Here is a 22,475-nt window from a genome sequence, read left to right as displayed (position 1 = left end):
TTCCTGATTTTATTTTTTTTCTGGTCATTTTAAACAGACAAGATCTTTATAAAATAGAAAAATCTTCAGCACATCCAATTTTAGAAAGCTCTTTTGTTAAACGAGCTTCAATAGAACTTAAAAAAAAAAAGGTTACATGATTGACAGATGCTTATTGTTTATGGGATCAGCTAATGTCTTTCTGCTGCTGCAGCAAGAAGCTCCACTTTGACCTTTAAAAGTTAATATTCCAGACTTCAGCTTCACAGCTGCACAAACCAAACAGGAAGCCCCCTAACATTTCAGCTCTTTTATCTGCCTTTTCCTGCTGCTTTGCTCAGCTGCGTGCATGAATAAGTCACAGCAACGTGTTTATGTATAAAACATTTTAATTATATTACAATGAGACAACACACAATACCTTCAAGTGTTTGCTAAAATGTAGCCAGCACCAGGTACTCGTGTAGACGCGCTCATACGCACAAAACAAAAACAAAACCAAAAAAAAAAGGAACTTAATAACATCTTCTGTATGCAATTACACATCCTCTATAAAGGAACATATTTCACAGGTCTCTGGCACAGAACTCTCCCTCCCCTGCTCAGCACGCTGGTCCCCAACTGTTTCTCCATAATCCTCTGTACTAAACCCCCAGCCAGAGATCCTCCTGCTGATGCGGCTCTGGAGGGTTCTACCTCTACGTGTGAAGATGTGATGAAGGCTGAAAAAGGGCGGAAAGCTGACCTAAAGCCTAAAGGGTACTTAAAGCTATCCACGTTGTATTACAAGACACAAATTCTTAATTAATCATGGAAGGAATAAAAGTGACCATTTGGCAGGAATAATATTTCTAATGGAAGTCATTGTGTGGATTTTAAAAGCAGCAAAAGATTCTGATCTCCGTTCAAGGTGTGCTGATGTTATTTTCTCCGAGCCTGTTGATGGTTCCAAACCTACATGCTTTGCAGAAAGTGCACTATACCAACGCTAATCTCTGAGCAACAGTAACGCCAAAGTAGGCATGGGCCAGTAAAGATATTCTCACGATAAAATGTTGAGCAAAAAAAAAAAAAAATTACCATGGTGATAACAGAAAAATATAAAACATCTAATTGTGTTTGTCTCAAAGCAACCAGAGCTGCCCATCTCATGAGAAAAGTAGCACAGAAAGTCTGTTTCCAACCACCTGACTAGCAGGTGGGGCAGCTAGCATCGTGTTACTGTGGCTCCATCTAGCTGAAGAAAAAACTCTGGTCACTCCAGAGCCTTATTTTGGCATTTCATTTAAAGTGCCTTTCAATTACAGATGCACTGATAAATCATTAAGACATTGGAATCGACCAATTTCCACCCAATATCAATATTGTTAAAAGGACTTTTAAAAATCAATCATCCAGAGCCTCGGAACTACCCATTCAGGATAGCATTAGGATAACATTTCCTAATGTTCTTTTGGATACAGAACTACAACCTCCACCACTCACAGATTTTTGTCCTTTATGTTGCAGTCCTAAAATGTATTCTTTTATTTTTATTAAATTGGGAGGCGATTCCTGATACCTGGTCAGAAAAAGCCTAATTGGTGCATTTCTACTTTAATCCTACTTTCAGTTTTTTGTGGTTTTGAAATCTGAACCTTTTAAAGCCTCAATACCAGCAACTGGCCCATGCCTACGCAGAAGCCGACATCAAAACTCATCTTTGCTTGCATGTGTGTTTATATATGTACATTTATACATATATATTTATATTTATTCAACTCATACAATCTCTGCTTAGAAAAGGCACATCTTTACAGGAACCTCCATACACGCCTTCCCCCTTTTAAACCTTAACCAGAATGTTGACTAACGTCCGGTCGGCTGCTCAGCAACCACTCAGCATGACTGTGTGTGCTATTTTTTTTTTTTTCCCAATGACGGAACTGAAACATCATAATCTCACATCCGACTCTCAACTCGCCCCAATCCCTGTTACGTCTCATACAGGAGGTTCTGTGCAAGAGAATCATCCCATGCCTTCAATAATAGTATACTCAGTTGTTCATTTTGACCAACATGGATGCCTTTTTTTTTTTCATTTGTTTGTTTAGTTTTTGCAACAAACAGTCATGTACAAATGCTCTGACATGAATGTAAACTGTTTATGACCAAAAAAAAAAATAAATTTTTAACCTGGGGTTGGGTTTCTTCTTTTTTTGTGCCCTCCTGCAGTGTATGGAGAGAGTGCAGATAGGAGGTAAAAAAAAAAAAAAAAAAAAAAAGTGTTGGTCACCATAAATGCACCACAGAGTAAGAGCAAAATAAACCACCTGCTTGTCTTTAAAAATCCCTGCCCTGCCCACCCTCCCTTGTCTGAAAGCACAAGATGGTCATATTGCTGTTAGTCAAGAAGTCCTCCTGATCGATGGGTAACACTAGTTTTTTTTCTTTCTTTTTCAGTTTGGGTCGGACCACCTGGGAGCTCGGAGGATAACACCTTAAGCTGCCATTGATTGGATTATTCTTTTATCACTCCTCTCCCAGGCGGCTCCCGCAGAACAAACATTTAGTCAAAATACAATAATTGTAAAAAAAAAAAAAAAAAAAATATTAAAGAAGATGAAGAAGCTTCAAGCCCAGACGTTTAGAGCCCCCCCGCTGGTGTCCGTTCGGTGGGGCTGTGGAGCGAATAGAAGCTGCCATGGGAGTTCACCAGTGTGTGTGTTTTTTTGTTTTTTGTTTATTTCCATGACAGAGGTGGCTGGGGCAGCGGGGGCTCCTGGACAGGGTGCGGCGGTGGCTCCAAGCAGAAGCCAAGGGGCGGCGGGGGGGGGGACACTGATGTTCGTCACAATACCCCTCTGCTTGTGGAAGTGTAGAGAAAACAAGGAGGAGGAGGGGGGGAGTGTGACCTGAGTTGGGGAGGTAACGAGGAGGAAGAGGAGGAGGAGGAGGAGGAAGGCTCACCAAGGCACAGAATGACAGCAGGAGAGTCACCCAAGAGAGGGGGGGCCAGTGTATGAGCTCCCCTGCCCCCACTCTCCCTTCAACAAGCCTGGCCTCCTGTCTGTCTGTCTCTTTTATATAGATATATATTTATAGATATAGATAGATATACTCACTCTTTTTTTGACTTTTTTTTCAGCTTTAAAGAACATTTAGGAAAATATAATACAAAACTCAGTACAAGAAATATAGACTACACTAGCTGGTTTCACTTTAAGTGATGAGTAGCTTCTTTTCTTTCCAGGTTTTTTTTTTCTTCTTCTATTTTTAGCAGTTTTGTATTTTTTTGGTCAGACCCACCCGCCGTAGTGGACGAGCTGCTGTTTTGTTTTTGTTCTTTTTAAAGTGCCAAGCTCTACAGACTGCAAAAAGACCGGGGGGTGGGTGGGTGGCTGGGTGGGGTTGAGTGAGGTGGAGGTCGGAGGGACTTATTGATTACTAACACCGTCAGAGAGCAACAGGAGCGCCTCGTCTGTCCATAACCACTATTGTGCATCAGTTACAGTCAAAGCCTGGGGGAAATTCACCCAGAAAAGCCGAGAGGAGCAATAATAATAATAACAATAAAAAAGGTAGGAGAAAGCAAAGAGAAGAGTATTACTTCTGCTGGAAAAACTGAAGGATTAGTTTGCTAAGTTCTCTATCTCTTAACAGAACAAGAACAGTTTCCCACTGAGTTGTCAGCTTTGACCTGTTAATCGGACGCTGTAAATTCAGGCGAAGCGACAGAGCTGCGGAGAAATTTCCAATTCTTATCGTTAGGTGGCGGTGTGCAGACGGGCAGAGGTCAGTTAGTGAATCTGACGCAAAGGTCAGCTTACCATCTACAGGTTAAAGAAACAAAACACAACATAAACATCTCCCAATAACAATAGCTCGTGGTCCGCCAGGATCACTTCAAAACTTAAGAGGAAGCCTCTTATATGCTACATCAATTAGCTACTGAGAAGGAAAAAACAAAACAAAACACAATGTTTGGGTTTTTATAGTTGTAGGGCAACTCATTCCTTCCTGTTTTTCTTTCTGAATTAGTAGTCCATCCACACCATCTGGTGGTATAGTGTAGTGGTCAGTAGTGTGGAGTTAGTGGTTAGGCGACCCAACCAGAGGGAGACGTGGACAGTAACTGGATTATCTATTTACACTGTTTCTGCTCCTGCAGCTCTGATGTTTCTCCTGTCGTCTTCACTGAAAGATGAACTGACCATAAAAAAAGGTTGTGGATAAAAAAAAATTAAAAAAAGTCACATTGTGTGTTGCATTCTTACGGCAAACTGGCTGTGCATTCAGGATGTGATGAAGATGAACAATAAAGGGTCGATGCATTTGGACTGTGATCGTGCTCTTAATGTGACCTTTTAAGGGCCTCGGAAAAGTATTCACACCCCATGAAGTTTTTCACATTTTTCACGTTACATTTATAATCTTCAATGTAGTTTGTTGGAAATTTCGTAGCATTTGTCAGCAGAAAGCTTCAAGATGGCTATAAATCTCTAGCAACAGTCATTTCTCTATGTAATGGTTGACAAACAGAAGTGCTTTTCTTTTTTTTTTTAGTGCAAAGCCTTGTTTGAATACTTTTGCCTCAGGAAAATAAATGAAACTTGCTTTTGCATTAAGGGATTAACAGGTCAAAGCTGTTCTTCTTTACTGCCTGACTAAGTAATTATCTTTCTAATTATCAGAAAGAAAAGCCACAAATTCTCCTCTGCGCTGTCTGAGCCTGCAGCAACACTAGGTTAGAAGGGGTTGTGGGGGGCAGGATGCGTTGGGGGTCGATGGGTGCCAGGAAGGGCTCGGCTAGCATGTCAGCCTGCAGAGGCGTGGCCTGGAACAGGTGGAAGCCGTACCGCCGTCGTGGACCGGTCTGACGCAGGTAACAGGCGGCGTCGAGGGCGGGAGGGAATCAGGAAGGAAAAGCAAAAGGCTGGGAGGAACTGGTTGGTTGAGCGACGGAAGGTGCCTAACAGTGGTGCGGTTGCAGTCTGTGGGAATGTGCGGCTGTGTAGCTGGTATCGCTGGAGCTGCTCTGGACGCCGTAGTGGTCCTCCTCTTCCTCCTCATCCTCCTCCTCGCCGTCGCTGATGCTGTCTACGCTGTCCACCTCGCCCGGGGTGAACTCCATGCCCTCAATGTCCACCTCTGTTTGTACAAACAAAAGGAGACAACAAGCAAAAATGTTGATTTCCACCCGACTGTGACATATGGCACACCTGTGAGGGAGCGGGCTGCGCCTGCTGATTAAACCTGGATTTGGGCTGCCTTTAATTCGGAGCAAACAAGGAGATCTTTGTGTTCCAGCAGGTAATCCCCCATGCATGGATAAACAACTGCAAACGTGTTTATCTTAACACAGGATTAGTAAACATACTAAAACCGCCCAAAGCCAAGACTTTCAGGAAACTCTGTGACACCAGACTCTTATTAGCAGACATCCTATAGCTTCCCATTCTGGACTGAAGCTATAAAGCGGCGTGAAGATCCAACACTGACAACCTTCTTATCTCTGAACACCAGTCCACCGATGCAACTGGTTCTTCTGACTTCTCTTGAGATTTGAAATGGTTTTCACATATAAAACCAGTCTGACCTCAGACTGTTTGTTATTTCTGCAGCGGACACCACAACTTGCTCCAACACGCAGCGGGCCACATGACGCAGTAGCTAAAATGCCTCTTTATCTGTAATCTGAGGTGTTAACCTTTAACCCCTGGGGGACTAACCTGCTGACAGGGTTGGGGATAATTGCCTGATCAGGCTGGACATTTTAGAGCGCGACTGGGTGTAGTAGCTATGAGGCCGCTTCACTTCATCACATGTGGAGGACAAAAGTATTCATCCCCTCTGAATTGTTTTGCATTTTGTCATGTTACAGCCACAAACCTCAGTTTGTTTTATACAGATTATATGTGATTAACCAACAAAAAGGGGATATAATACATGGTGTTTAAACTTTTCCACAGATAAACTTGCAAATTAATTTTCTTTTCTTCAGGAGTGTCTTAGCAGCCCCGCAGCATGGTGCTGCTATCACCACGTTTCATAGTGATGCTGATGGTGAATTCAGGTCGATGTGCACTGTTAGTTTTCTTCCATGTGTCGAGTTTTACATGAACATTCAACAACCTAAAAATGGGACTTCTGGTGGTTTCTAAATAATTTTCATGAAAAGTAACATTAATAGATGAATATTATCACATCACCTCTGCAATGTTTATAAAAGTTTGGAGATTTGATTAGAAATGATTAACCTAGCTTCCGTAGTTCAGGAGGTCAGTTTAGATGTAATGTCTAGTTAGATCTGCAGATCTGCTATTATAGTCATTTACTCAAAAAAATATATTCATTTAAAATGAATAAATCCCATGTTTTCTTAGCACATATTTACAAACTAAAAACTACTTTGTGTTAGTCTATCACCTAAAATCCAAATGAAATAGATAGAGGTTCATAGTGGCACAGATAAAATGAAATGTCCTCTGTCTTGCAGAATCTGCTGTTTAAATGCTCGAACTTTGCTTTAGTTTCTCTGATTTCCTCTGAAGTGTCAGCGTACCTTGTTCTGAGTCGGTGGAGATGGTGGAGCCCATGCTGTCAGTGCGAATGCGTTCCACGGACCCCGACACGGAGAGCTGCTCGAGGCGGCGTTTGAGGTAGCGGTGCTCTCTCTGAAGCTGCTCCTTCACATTTAAAGCCTTCCTGTCCTGTTCCTCCAGCTTCTGCAGACAAAACATGAAAAAACGACAAAGAGTGAGCGGAGAATTTCATCTTGGCCTAAACACCCCCTCCCCGTCAGATCTTCTTTCAACTGGATGCATGATCATCAATAAAATTATGTTGTGAAAGTGAATTGAAGGAAGCGAAAATGCAAATTAGTATAGAAGAGGTACATGAAATTAGTGCATGGTCCTGCTGTGGATATGGAAGTTTCTTTTTATGCTTTTTGTTTTTTATTGTGTCTCAAAATTATTAGTGCCGCTGCGAAATTGTGAACAAAAACCTTCATATAAATAGTTTTTGGAGAGCAGCTAAGAGAAATCTGCCTCTGCTTCATATGTATGCCAAAGGACAAAACAGGAAGTCATGAATGGAATCAATGATTTTGCAAAAATATATATTATCCGACTGCAAAAATATATATTAATTTCACACTAAAGGTTGGATTTTAACATTTTTAGACAGGAACTATTCCTCTGCAACAGAAGATGATTTTCTTTTACTACTTTTAACACATCTTTGCCAAAGTTACCATCAAGTGAGGTGGCTGCAATCATTTAGTCATCATTGTAGCTGCAGAAGGCTTTTGAAAAGCAGGTTTTGCTTCGTATCTGCAAACATCCATACCTCGATCAAACTACTAAAGCTCCACACGAGCAACTTTAATGAGTGTAGCTACTAAAGCAGAAAGATTTCCAGGTCAAAAAGGCAAAAAATAAACATGAGCTTCACAGTCATATTCAGACTCTGTGTGAGGTTATATTTTGCACTCGTTTGCATCTGAAAGTTTTCGGTGGTGAATCAAAGCCACCATGAGTCCCGAGGCCTCCTATGAGATGAGAAGACTCAACACAGTGACGAGAATCAGCGTGCATCGTCTGAGCTCGAAAAACAGGAAATAAGGGGTTAAAACTCTTGACGTTTGAATTTTCCACCCAACCACAGTGTTGCTGCCTGTAAACAGCATGATCAGTGCAGCATGACCTAAACTGTACCCACAGGTCGCCTTCTGCAGCCTCACAGTCCATGCACCAGCAACACTTCTTAATCATTTCTGTATTTCTGCTCGTGCATCTAGCGGCTCCTCGTATCGGTGAGCTAATCTCGCCAAGAACCATAGAGGAGCGGCTTCCAAAAATTATATCATCTTCTTATCTACAGATCAGCCACCCAATTCTTTGTAAAGTCCACTTTGTTGACTCATTTGTTGAACTTGTTTATCTTCCTTTCACTGTTGAATTCAGTTTTTTTTTCTGATTCTGATTGGAAGATTGCAAAAACAATGGCAAAAAAAAAGCAAACAAACAAGCAAACAGACAAGCAGAACAAGGATTTTCTTGATTTTTGAAGGGCATATTTGTTTAAATCAAATGTGCTTGTACAAAATGCACACGCCATTTTGTGATAGCCAACAGTGTCTTGCAAAAGTATGTCGCGTATACTGTTAAACCCCAAACTTGGGATTTTACGTAATGGATCAGCACAAAACAGGGCATTAATTGTGAGCTGAAATTAAATAGACACATGGTTTTTACATGATTTTAAGAAACAAGTATCTAAAAATAAAGTGTTCATTCAGAAACTAACTGCATCCTGAGCAGAGTTAATAAACACAAGAACAGTTTGTTGTTTAGCTGGATTTCATTTGGGGTTATCAGAATATAAATGGAGCTGAATACCCATCAATGTTTTTCATTTTTAAATGTATTTCTTTAAAGCATAAAGCATTTTATTTTCCTACCACACAATTAAGTTCTGCTTCTTTGATGGTCAATCATATAAAAAGCCAGGACAAGGTGCAACATTTAACTGGTAAAACCCACAAGGGCTGATTTTATCAATATACCTGTCCAAAAAAGCACATTTGGCAGTTTTGTGAGATAAAAATAAACTGCATAAGCTGTGGTTCGGAACAGTAGCAACCAGCCTTCAACCACAGACATTTTATATATATATATTTTTTCTTTTCTTTGTGGTGGTGTGCTCTTTAAGTACCTTAATGTGCATTTTGGCCCTTTTCAGCAGGCTCAGGGTGGTGTGTCTCGTGCTGTCTGGACCCAAAGGCACCAGCTTCTTCAACTGCTCCAAATAGAGTCGTAGCTTGGCACGTCTGCAAGCACACAAGAACAAAATGAGTCAGCACCTGTCAAGAACCATGAGCGCACCCACACACAAACGAGCAAACACAAACCCACGCAGACACACGCAGGTGGAGAGGATCGTCCTTAAAACTGCAGAAGCAAACGTTGCTCCATGTGTGCTCTGACCGTCACGGCCTGATCTTGTGCTGGAAAACGCGAGCAGCGATGGAGAACGCTTTGAGTTGGAAGGCGAGATCTTTTCAATGCCTCAGGTGGATTGGAGTTTTTCTTAAGAACAGCAATAAGCAGATTTGGATTTGTGTCCAGTTGGAAAATATTCTATATTTACATAATAACTATTTCTTTTTATTTTCAGTGTCTTGCATTTTAGCTTGAGATGGTTTCCAGAATTAACTTATCCTGAAATAAATGACTCGATAAATATATTGAATAGCAATTGTCACTGCAATATTAATGTGTGCTATATCGCAAACACAAAACACTGCTTGGACACAATATGTGATGGGCCGTTATACGTGACTGATGAAGCTCCGCACAGCAAAACTGATCCAGTCAGTCCGATGGGACTATGGCTGCACTTGATGCTCACTCCTGATGGAAAACGTAGATGCTAATGCTAACAGAAAGGTGTGGACACTGTGATGACATGGAAGCAGTGAAGACGGATAAAGATGTGGGTTCAGTCGTGATTAGCATTGAAATCTGATATTGAACAATAATATTGCAACTGTGCTATTGCTGAACACATCAAAGGAGTTAAATGTACCACATGTTTATTTGATATTTTTGCCAATAATGATAGAGAAAATCAAGGTTACAAACAACCTTTAGTCATACTGATATTTTTAGTCAAGGTTCCCACATCATAAGAATATCGTACAACTACTTGCATGATTTTCTTTAGCTTTTTTCATGTAAACTATCGAGGTACCTTTTTTTTAGAAAGAAAGAAAACATTTGTATTTACTTTGTTTTCCTAAAACAGACAGCAATTAATTCCTGCTCCCTTTTTCTCTAAATAAGGGTAAATCTTCCAGTCTGTTAGTTAAACATAACCACTGAGGGCAGAGTCCCTGCTAGGCCGCCTACAGACAGAAGAGGTGGCCTAGCAGTGATGGAGGAATGCGACTAATGTATGCTAGCGATCCTTAAATGTCTCATAAACAGACAAACCAGCAAAACCACAAAACCACCTACAGTCAAAACTATGAGCAGCACTCACCCCACCCACCTACTCTCAGAAAAACGATCGGTTAACATTTAAATAACAATGCGAGTATGACAAAACTGACAGATAAAATGAATTTATTGTTTCTTGTGGCTGATAGTATCAACGAGGAACAGGTGGATCAGGATGCAAGATTCTCGTCAACACCCACACAGCCTCAGTATGAGGGCTTTTATTTTCTGTTTCATTCAACTTATTACCGAGTCTTTCGGTTTTCCTCACGGTGGTCTCACCCATCTTCAAAACACACCGAAATGTCAAATGTGCTCGAATAACAGCTAGCAAAGTCGCAGGGAAAATGTGGGAAAAAAAACTGTTGACCAAAATGGCGTCAATGATATGATGAACATCTGTTCTAGTGAGTTTAATGCTGATCCAAGATGCAGATTGTGACCCTAGAAAACTCAGCATCCAGCCCAAAGTCCTGCAGGCCAACAACCCCATACCCCTGGGTAAACGGCTCTCTGGCTGCACCATCGGGATGTTTATTTAGGTGATAGCGAGGACAAATCAGAGTTAATCTGTGTGTGCAAGAGGAGCTCTTTTTCTCTTGACACTGTATATGATTCACAACGTCGACTGAGCTGGCGTGCCCCCTTTCTCTGTTCTGGGTTCATTCAGATTTGTTCATTAAAGCCTTTCAACCCTCCGTTAGTCAAGCAGGTCCGTGAACAGTTTCTTTGTTCTGGGCTCTCCGTCCCCTTCTTTCTCTCCAACTCCTTTGGCTAACTCAAACTGAACGGTAAACAAACTCCTAACAATGTGAGATCTGCTCTGACCATCACAATAAACCTAATCAGAGCAACAAAGCTCGCTGGGGCGAGTTGAAGCACGAAGCTTCAGCAATTACAGCCGCGTTGCCGCTGCAGAACGTCTTCTCTTCCTTTCAGGAAGGGCGTCACCTGCATTTTCCACAGGACCCGCAACATAATAAACTTCCTGAATGAGAGGGACGTGTTTATTTCTGAGGGATCTGGTTAGAGCTTTAATGTGTCGGAAATATGAACGAATCCTTTCTCTCTGCAGGTGTATGGAGGTGTTCCACGAAAGAGGGCATGTGAAAGTGCTCCAGCTCTTTTAATCCCCACAAACCCTCGCTCTTGGGAAAAAGAAAAAAAAAAAAAACTCGGACCGAACCCCTTCAACTCCCTGCTCCACCCTGCCAATACCAACACGCCCTTAATCCCACTGGAAAACAAGTGTCCTCTGAGGTTAGGGGCGGGGGGCCATCCCGCTCCAGTCCAGCCACATGAAGCGCTTGGTCTGCAGCCAGGGGAAGCAGGCAGGAAGGAGCAGGGGGTCTGCAGCAGAAGGGTGTTTTTTTTTTTTTTTTGGGAACAGGAGCGGGGTCTGAGTTGGTGGACGACTTTTTCTGGGGTTGAAAAGAAGGGCTCTTTCAGCGCAGTGTGCTCAGCTGCACCAAGCATCCTCCAAAGGGTAATTTGAGCCAACCGTCATGGACCCCCACCTCAGTCTCAGCTTCTCTTGTGATAAAATAACAAAAACAAGGCGTTTCCCCCCAAATAGTGCGCCTGGCGATCCAACTCCCCGTGTAGAAAACTTTGCTTTTCATTCCTGCTCCAACGATTTGCTTTCCATACTTGAAAAAGCCTCAAAACCTCGCAAATATTTTCAGATTTCGTCACATCACAACAAACTTTAGTGGATTTAATTGTGACCGAGAAACGTAGTGCAGAATTGTGAAGTGAAAGGAAAATCATACCTTCTCAAAAGTTTTCACAAATAAAAATCTGAAAAGCGTGGTGTGCTGCAGCTGGAAGGTCCTGGCCTGGAGACTTTCTGTATTGAATTAGCATGTAAGTTTTTTCCTTGTGGGGCTTCTCCCCACAATCCACCTTTGGGGGTTCGTCTCTACCAGCTTTACACATCTGCAGACTGGAATTTATCCCCAAAAATAACTAACGCTCCACTCAATTTGATAGGCAGCAATTTGTAGCACAGGACTGAGAACTGGGCTTTGGTTAGGCCATCCTAACTCATTTATGTGCTTTTATGCTATTTTGTAACAGAACAGTACTCTTAAGAGCTAAGGTATCATAAATCAGACACATATTTCTGTTTTTCACTGAACACCATGATGAGACATGATAATTATTCAGGTAATTCCTTTTTGGGAAACAATCACCTTGTTAAAGCAATTATGCTTTTCTCTGCCTTTTTAACTGCAATATTCTGTGATCAGATTTTTTTTTTTTCGCAACAGGATGTTCATTCCAAAGCTGTTTCACATAAATATTCAAATCTGATCTTTCTTGATTTTGTCTGATATGCACATTTGATATGACGTTCACTAGAGACAACCTAATGCTAAATATCACAAAACATAGAAGCCGATCATGTTCATGTTTTTCTACTATCCCTACAATCAAGTGTTGGGAACAAGCACAGACATACAGAAGTTGAGGTGTAAGGCTGACTAAATCTAAATGTTCTCAGCATGACCAGCTTCCTCCTCCCAGATGACCAACAGACCCGCCCACCAGGTCACGTCTGCACGTACACAGTTAACAATAATCACACCACTCTTGCTAAATTAGTAAATTTGTCAATATTTTTAGTGATTTTTCAAACCCCTGGGGAAAAAAGCGACTATTGCTGAAAATACAGTAACTTTCTCTGTTATTTGAAGACTTTGGCGACAACACGTAAAAGCAGCAATCGTACTGCAGTTACAGCGAGCAGTGAGTGCTTCCATGAGTCTGAAAGACTGGGACACTGAAGGTGTAGTGTGACCTTATAATTCCTGACAGTGGTAGTTAATAACAAAATAATTGGTGGCCAAACTCAAAATCTGCAATTGGTGCACCCCTAGTGGAAATGTTAGGGAAGTAAAAGTATTTCTGCAAAGGTCTGTATCACTGTTATAACATGTGTAATCCTCTCTTTTAAACCCTCTACATAATCTGCTCATAGTTTGCATCCTAACCCACTTGTATTCTCTGATTTATTACCTTACAGGCTTATTAAAAGCTAAATTTAAGGAAGATGTAAAGTAACTAGGGACTGGCATGTGCTACATTGAAGAAGACTTTTTATATGTCTGCATGCGATAAGCAAAAAAAAAAAAGGGAATTCTTTAATCTCTGGTTTGAGATAAATTCCCCAAATTATTATAATACAGCAAATTAGGTATCTGTTATAATTCCTTTAAACCCAATGAGTTGAGAAGATTGCTGTAATCTTTGAGGTTGGGAATGATAGAAAACAGCTACAGTTTTCCCCAATGTTTCCAGCGTTGCACGCTGACAAACGCACTCCAGTCAGTGTTGGGAACATCTTTGTTTAAGGAGAGCGTTGTGTTCCTGATGCATATCAACAGGACAGGATCTCGTTCAACCCAGCATTGTGTCTCTGTCAGCTCCCTTCGCAGCAACATGCGCTCCCCTGTCACGAGACGCGCCGTGTTTTTCCTCAAGAGCGCAGCACTGATTTGCGGTGGGGACCGGGACCCTCACTCACTCGTTGTTTGTTATTCCTGAGCCGAAGTCACGCAATGTTTATCAGATCATCAGAAACAGCCGTGCCAGGAGTAGCATCTGATCGCCGTGTCCCTGAGAGTTTTCACCGTTTGACCTGTGTCGTTTTGAGTCACAACAAATTTTCCAATTTGGGTTCAGATCAGGATGCTCTTTGATAAAAACACAGCATGAGGCAGTTTGCGGCAGTTAGTTAGGGTTCAGAGAAGTTAAAACTCAAAGAGTTTTATTGTGTGACAGAGACAATACACAAAACTCACCCCGTTTTCAATCTGACCCTCCTGGGAAATGTTGCGTTTATTGTGTTTGAGCATACCTAAAGCTGTGCCGATGCAAAGGGAATTACATTTTCTTCAAGTTGTTCAAATGTCCGTTAAACTAAATCGAGCAACCTGCATCTTTCTGGCATTATTTGAGTTGTTGACTGAATCATTCGAATTTGATTTCCATGTTTACTTATTTGCTGGGTGTCAATACAATCATTAAACAACCAAATAGTCCTATTTTCACAAGTACAACTCCTTTGTTTAGAAAATACAGTAGACTTATTTCATAATGTTATACCCTGGTTTATATAAGGTGTAATTCACAAAGTGAAATTGAAGTCAAATCCCTTGATTATGTGCACAAACTTGGAAAATAACGATTATTCTGAACACGATTTCATGGAAATTGCGAAGTTAAAATTTAACAATTTATTCTGTCCTACAGAGTGATATTTTTTTCACGTATCGTGGACTTACTAATTGCATGTATGGGCTTGAGCAACTTTTACAGCACAAAAATAAATACAACAAACTGAGTAGAATTTTCTGGCTTGATCAATTGGCAAATATAGGCAAATAAGAAAAAAACTACTACATGTGGAATTTAATCACCACATTTAGCACACAACTGTTAAAAAATATATTGATTTTTATATGATGTCATGCATGGTGAGAACAGAAGTGAATAATCACACTAATAAAAAGATATTTGGAAGAAACATGCCGCTGCATGTTTCTACGACAATGTTTAAATGAGTATTTGTTTATGTCTAAGGGACCCAAATGGAGCACAGACTGTCGGGGTCCCAAAGGGTTAACAGAAAAGAAGTGTAACAGCAGCATGGTAACAGTGAGAAGTTAGGGCGCTTGCAGAGAAATCACCACCTGACTGTTTTCACGAGCTGAGTACCACGGGAGGATTTGTGTTTAACCTCTGGCCTTCACTCCCCCTCTCCATCAGGGGACTGGGTGCCAAAACAAAGCCAAGACTTTAGGGAGGAAAAAAGGAACTCAAAAATGACACACTGCTTAAAGTGAAAAAAGTTATTTAAACTGCTGATGCACACTTCAGTTTTGCTGAGTTCAGATCTTGTTTTTTTTTGTTTTTTTTATCTAAGACTGCTCGCACAAACAACTTGTTTTGTTGCTAAAGAGAACTTGCAGCAACTTGCCAATTTATATAGATGCACTTATAGAGCTAGTTAGAAAAGAAGTAGCTGCTGCTCACACACACACACACACGCACACACACACACACACCCCAACACACCCCCTCCTGGATGTAGAGTGTCCCAGGATGCCTTTGTGTCCCCCCACAAAGAGCTATAGGGCCTTAGAAGGCAACCTAGTGCAAACAACAAGTCTTCACCCGTCACTCACTGAGCTGTTTAATGAACTTAAAGCCATGCATTCCTTTTCCCATGCATGCACGACAGAGTGGCACATCTGGCACAGAGCCAAGTCTGCAGAACGGAGGTCAGATGTCGTCAGAATCTCCGCTGCGGTTTTTCTTGCAACTGCTAGAGCTGGCACGCTATGATCTCCACTAAAGTTAAAGAGGATGATACATTAGAACGTCCAGCTCAGGGGTTGTTTTTGCCAAAGCCTGTAAGACATCAGCATACGAGATGATGCCTTGACTGGGTCTCAAAAGGACCCAACAACAAAACTTCAATTGCAGTGTAGTGGGAAGGAAGAGTCGGTATGAGATTCTCACAGTGAAACTTCCCGTAAAATGATCAGCATTTAAACAAAAAGCACAACATGATGTAACTTTTTCTAACTGCTTGTAGATTATTTAGATTCTACTTAGGTTCTCTGTGACATTTAGGAGCAATTAGATGAAAAATTTAGTTTTGAAAACATAGTACCTGTAAGCAGTGTATGCTTGCATCTGACATTTCAATTTTAAAATAAGCATTCAAGTCCTATTTTTAAAGGTCACAACAAAACACTGTTTATCTTTGTCTCACAGGTAGAAAATTAAATGTTCCCTCTCTGAGCTCCTAATGACATTACTTAGCTGAACCTGGGAGTTATGTTATAATTTTAGGAGAGAGTTTTCTGCTTTCTAAAACAGTAGTTTTACTCACTTTAATGCAACCAAAAGAGCAAAATTAAAAGTAAAGAGAAACAACCCTCTGTAAACATTTTGTGCCTGTTCCTTTTACAGCGTGTCTCCCCAGCGAGAGACGTTGCGTGAGTTTGGAGCGCCATAGTGAGACACCCTGGAATGTAAAGCTGCCAGCAGAGCGCCTCTACATCTGGCTGGCAGGTTCCTGAGGAGAACGAGGCAGATGGGAGAGAAGGTTGGAGGGTCGGCGAGGGACCCTGCCCAGGGGTCCTGCCGAGAAAATGACACGCAATCCTTCAGCAGCCCTTCATTAGTCTGCCTGTCACCCTCCGGGCCCGCCAAAGACATGTTTACAATCAACACAAAGCCGGAGCGCCGTCTCGGGGAGGCGAGACCTAACAGAAGTTACTGCGGCAGTTCATATGAAACCGGAGGGTTGGTTCACCACGCTGCCCACGTCAGCGATACGGAAGGCGCACACACCTCGAGACACGAGAGGCTTTTATCACCACGATATGAAATGTCAGTCGTCTGGGACGAGCCGTGTTTGTTTTCTGTCATCGAAGACGCCACGCCCATTGAGAGCAGTGACAGCTACCAAGGTGAGGCAGACAGCTCCAGGTTCCCCCTCAACCCAGATCGTATCTGCCGGAACATGGCTCTCACTCACCCTCACATGACCCAACTCTCACACATATTCAGTGAACAGAAACCTGAACATGGTCTCTGTTTTTATAGCAAAACTCTTCAGAAAGGCTTCAGCATGCTTTAAGTGCGATTAAAGTTCAGGAAATAGTAGTATTTGTGTGTGGCTGACACATCGTAGTAAAACTACCACGCAACAAACAGGAATTTCCACAGGGCGTGCTCGGGAATGCCGAGTAATTGGATTCATTTGATTGTTGTAGTGTACTGAAACGATCCCCTTGTGTGTGTACGGATCATTGCAAAATCCCTTCCACAGAGCAGCCAGCTTATAGTGGTGTTAACAGAAAAACACATGTGAACTGGATTTTAAAGAGGTGAGCGCGTGAGAGAGCGAACGTGGAGGCGCGGTTTACCCCTTGTGCGTCTCGCAGCCCTTTCAGGGCGACGCCAAACGACAGACCTGAACGTTACCCGTCTTCTGCTGCGTGTGCCGAAAAGCACATCTGCACAGTTTGCATGGACCAGCAGAGACAAGTTCCCGGTTTGATGTGCAATAAACACATCAAACCCTTATTATAGCGAGCTTTTATAGTGATCTCAGTCAATATTTAACAAACAAGATAGCAGTGGCATGACATTAGATTTCTGACTCCTTGTTGTCTGGGAAAGTTAGATAGTTAACCAGAGTCGGGCCAATTTAGTGCTTCACGAGTACATTTTTTTTTTTCTATAAAGTTTGAATGCTTTAGCTCATTATGGTTTATGCAGAACTGAAACTTTGAAACACGATTACTGCACGAACTTAAAAAGTCATCAAAGCATTTAAATTAAAAATCTCACTTTCAGGCCTTTAGAAGACGTAAACAAGTCCAGATTTAGGCTGTATTACAATTAGTTTTTTTTTTTTTCATTTATTTATCTTCTTATGGATTTGTAAGTAATCTCTTTTATTAATTTATTTATGTTATTGGAAAATGAACATATTTGTTGTAGTTCTGGCTGAGGAGATTGGATGCTATTTTACGCTCTGGCAAAATTACAAAGCACAGGCCTTCACCTCCTGATCCTGCTCTACGTACTTTAGGTTTGCTTAACAGATTTCTATACAAATATTCTTGTTACATTCCCTAATGCTACATTTTAGATATTAATTAGTTAGGTTATCAATTTAACTAGCTATGGATATTGTTTTATGTAGCTTTTAAGTTTAAATCATGAGGCTCATTTAAAGGTGTTTTTAAAAAGTCTCACATTGACTCACTAAAACTTAGCAGAAACTATTTGTAAAATAATAGTAAAATAACCCTCCATGTAGGTAGTGTAGTGTGTAGTCACGTGAGACTGCTTTTCTGCCAGAAGAATTGAAACGGGCTGCAGTGAATGCAGCTGCAAAACACTGTGGAGTTTTGAGCTCCCCAAGCCATCCGTCGAGTCTCCCCCATAAATTCAGCCTCTGTTACTTAACTCCACATTCCAGCATATGCGTTGCATGCTCCGCTGACCTGAATTTCAGGCTGCCTGGTTGACACACACATACTGTAGCAGCCAGCCGGGGTGTGTGCGTGTGTGTGTGTGTGCTTCTCATTCCACTCCTTCTGCCGTACTCGAGAACGTCTCGATGAACAGTTTCCTTTTCAGGTGCATGCGGTTTGGATCAAAATATGAAAGGTTGGAGCAGCAAACCTTTCTCATCTTACCCTTTTTAAACCAACCAAACAAAATCTTGCTTTGTTTAAGAAAAATCTAAACATAGCACTTAATTAGGGAAACCAAGTTAAAGCTGCTTCATTAAAATTTGTAAGCTTCCTCCTTGGAGTATGTTTAGACTCCAACATAGACCCAAGCACCAGTGCACCTCACTGTACAGACATTAAGACTGCGTCCAGCATGGTTTCTCTTGTAAGCATCAGATGTTGTGCTAATGATTACAGGTTTTGCTAGCGGACACCCTGCAGCACCAGATGAAAAGCAAAGAAGGAACATTCTTCACTAAATGTAGGTCTGAAGCACTCGTATTCTCCTATTCTAGGTGTTTCTATGCGAGTGTCTGCATAAACAAAAAAATGTGTGATAAATTTCAAAAACATCTAAAGATTTGTAGCACTCTGGATCAATTATGTGGCTCAAATTCACCTGTTTGTTTCTACATGTTACCAATTTGTCCTAATTTACTTTCATTTCATACCCATAGAAAATAAAATACTTTCTATCTGAGCACTGTGTAACAGTTTATTGATGTCTTATGGAGACATCAATAAACATTATCAAAAGTTATGCATTATTAAGAATTGTATGTACGGTGAGATCCTCCAGTCTAAAATGAATAATTTGTTTTTAATTTTGAGATTAGAAATTGCATATAGAGTATCTTTTACATACTGATACAGATAAACACACGTCTTTTGTTCTAAACAGAATTTGTCTTTATGCAATTGATCTGGTCATATTTCTGTTTTTATGTGTGACAGCCTTGATGCAGTGCAGTATAACAGCAGCATTCAGTCTTGTTATTGCTTCTCAAGCTTTGAGCACTGTGACTGTAATGAATGTGACTGTGTCCATGATCATCATTCGTTATATTGGCTGCTTGTGTAAGATCTAGGACTCTAGACCACCACGCACAGGACGAATTTAACTGACACTGTGGCAGAGGGGGAAGTAAATTACACATGCAATCACGTGAGTGTGCACACATCACATTTGAACAAACCTGGAGGGAGGAAAGAAACTTTCCTCGCTGTTGAAACTGCTAATCAACAAAGCAGAAGACAGTTTTTAAAGTGGTTTTGCACCTTATGGTCTAAAATAAAACAAAAGAAGTCAGAATAGAGACTGATCAAAGTGGTCTGTGAAAGGCAGGTCGTCCTACAACTTTGCCCTGCCTCGGGTTCTGCTGACTCAAACACTTTCAGCAAGCAGAAACGGAGAGCCAGACCAAGGAGGTGGAGAGGGGAAGGGAAGTCAAGATAACAGAAAAACCAGATGTGGTCTCTGGGGTAAAGAAGGAGAAAGCAAAGGGGTGAAGAAACAAGAGGGGATTGCATGGGATGCCTTTTCGTTCAAACATGGGTATAATTCAAATGGCTCAGCGGGGAGCTGACTGCCCTATAGGCACACAGAGGAGTTTTTCGAGGGGAAAAAGTCATTCATCTCAGCTAGGGGGGACAGTGGAGGAGTAAATTTAATTAGCGAGAAGATTAGGCTGACAAATGGCCTGCTTGCTCCTGAAGCGTGTGTGAATTTAAAACAGGATTCAATCGGCACTCCGGCACATTGTCTGCACTGTAGCACGGAGAAGTAAGAAAACACTATTTAGGGAAAAATAAATCTGGTGACCTCAATTATGTCAAAATCCAGAGCACCTGATAAAAAAAAAGGGAGCAGTGGTGGTAAAAATAGGAGAGAAAATCCCTCCCTTGTTTAAGAGAAGTGGAAGCTCAAAGGCTCAGCAATATTTTACTGAGTTTAGAGTTCCTGTGAACAGGTGGCATGTGAGAAAGGGAAGGTTGAGTAACTTCTCAGCGTTGCTTGAAAGGGAAACATGTGGCATGATAAGCCTGTCACAGACATCATCGAGAGCAGTTGAAGAAAGAAAGGGGAAGGAAGCAATGCCAGAGGATACCAACCACACAGGACCAATTGGTTTCTCTATAAACTCAAGCTGAAGTTCTGCAGCTCTGGTAGGGGCAGAAAGCATAAGAATAAGCAGAACCACAACAGAGGCCATCTAAATGGAGCTGCCGTGGCTAAAGTCGGGCTGCTGCAGATAAGCAGGCTACGTCGGGGACAGATGACCCAGTGGGACCTCAGCCCCCGCCCAGCAGACGACTCCGTCTGATAACGAGACACAAATATATGCAGGGTGCCTCCTGAATGCCTGCCAAGGCAGCAGCGACAGGCACCCAAAAGCAGAAGATCAAAGCATAGCAGTGAGAGAAACCGATGCCGGAGCGAAATGTAGAACTGAGCACATTTATTTAGTTTGTAAACTATTGCAACAAATCTGCAACATGACTTCTTTTCACATCTATTGGTAGTATGGCTATAAGCTTGTCTATTTTTGGGAAGAAATTCTTTCATTTATGATATAAATGATAAATTGCCACTGTACCTTATGTTAGCCATCACTCACAATTATGTTAACTGCACAATTAGGACTGATTAAGATTTAATACACTTTAATAAATTCTTTTGTATTAAATAAATCTGAATAATTCACTTAAGTTAAGTTGTTCATACCTCTGTAAGATTTAGATCTAAAGACTCTTAATTTTACCAACATTTATCTTTTAACTGGAAATAATGTTAACATTTTGGAGTGGTCTGACTTGAACCTGTGCAGGAAGCTAACAATTAGGGTGATGGCAAGGAGGCATTAAAACCAGATAAACTAAGCTTTTCTACAGTGAAACGCCTTTTACATTGTTTGATTCTTAGAGCTTTGTGTCTCATTTCAAAAGCCAACTTCTTGGTTGAAAACATAATACATTTAAATCTACCAGGAGAATTTCTCTGAAGGACAGTGTTAAACTTGGCATGCATTGTGGATTTTGCATAAATACTTTCATGGAAACAAAACTGTAGTACATTTTTTTCCTTCCAATCAGGTATAATAAATTCCAGTAGCATGTCTAACTAGACCACACCTATAAAATATGCTTTGCGGCATCTAAGCTGGACATTTATTTGCCCATTAGACTCCCTTGTGAACGTTAAAGGATGGCTCTATGTTCTTTTTAGGGTGAACCAAAACATCCCAACCTTTGACCACAAAACAACACTGAGTCAGGGCTCAAACAACAGCCCCTCCCTACAGAGGCGTCTGATGGCGCGATGGAAGAGAAAGGTGATGACTATGACACTGGGATTGCTGGGGATTTAACATGTCTGCATATCTAAAAAGATGTTTCAAACTGGTTGAACAAGACAATCAGAAGAGTTTTGGTTTCAAAATTAATCAGCAGACCAAGAATTTTTCAATATCTTCATTTAAGTTGTTGGAAGTGAGAATAAAACAGGAAAGGACCAAGGCAACCACTGACTAGAAACTTGCTCTTATTTTAACACAACAGTCTGACTACTAGAACAAACCCATATCATGTATTGACACTGAAACCCTAAACTAAAAAGAAAAAATATGCTTTAGTGTTTATCAGTTTTAGCCATATTCTAGAGGGTTAATTATCCATAGACATTTGCCATACTTGTTATAACACAAACATTGTTGAATATTTATGCTAGCGTTGGGTGTGATATTTTAAATATTAAGTCATAACTTGTAAATGCAGACCAGCTGAACTGAAATAGAAATGTCCAACTTCAGCTACTGTAGCTAATATTTCTGCTATTGGGAGTTTAGCAGTATAAATAAGTTGATTTGTGCATACTAGGTAAGGGTTCAAGTCACGTTCAGAGCCACAACAACATATAAACAGAGGTTAAATGGTAGGTTCCTTTACTAAACCAGTGGACCAAATAATAACCCTCTCAAAAATAGATTGATGTTGCTAGCAAGGGCACTCTAACTGAGAGAACAAATTATAGCAGACTTAAATTATTCACTGTATTTGCAGACATTTTCAGGCACAGCAAAGTGTGAGATTATATATATACACTGCTTGTCACATATCCACCACTAGTCCCCCACTGATAAAGCAGTATCACTAGAGGCATGACGTTTTTGTTCACCGCAGATAAAAAACAAGAGGAGGAGTCTGCCAGCTCATGTGTGCAAATGCTATCAATTATTCCTGCTTTACATTTAGTTTGAAGGGTTTTAAATAGTTACCCTAGCTAATATATTATTGTTGTGGATTTTAATACAATACATGTGGATGTCGTCATGGGCTGGCATGAGAGTTGCACAGTTGTGCACTTTCAAGCCATCATGAATCATATTAATATTTTAAACAAAAAATAACAACAACAAAAAAAAAATCTATAACGCGATTAAAATAATGAATCATTAATTAAAAT

At 41.0% G+C, this 22,475-nt stretch overlaps 1 protein-coding gene across 1 annotated transcript in view; it reads right to left on the bottom strand.

Annotated features, from left to right (window-relative positions):
- Positions 1–350: 350 nt before the first annotated feature.
- Positions 351–22,475, bottom strand: part of mxd4 (MAX dimerization protein 4) — a 34,431-nt gene continuing 12,306 nt past the window's right edge. The window contains exons 4-6 of the mRNA XM_032563708.1: positions 8,680–8,794; positions 6,524–6,686; positions 351–5,109 (exon numbers count right to left, since the gene is read on the bottom strand). Coding sequence (XP_032419599.1) covers positions 4,931–5,109; positions 6,524–6,686; positions 8,680–8,794 — 457 coding nt within the window. The 3' untranslated portion in view covers positions 351–4,930. The remainder of the gene's footprint in view (positions 5,110–6,523; positions 6,687–8,679; positions 8,795–22,475) is intronic.

The sequence above is a fragment of the Xiphophorus hellerii genome, chromosome 5, assembly GCF_003331165.1.
Source record: "Xiphophorus hellerii strain 12219 chromosome 5, Xiphophorus_hellerii-4.1, whole genome shotgun sequence".
Classification (NCBI taxonomy): Eukaryota; Metazoa; Chordata; class Actinopteri; order Cyprinodontiformes; family Poeciliidae; genus Xiphophorus; species Xiphophorus hellerii.
Note: the sequence above shows the minus strand (reverse complement) of the source record. Positions and strands in the feature narration are given on the sequence as shown.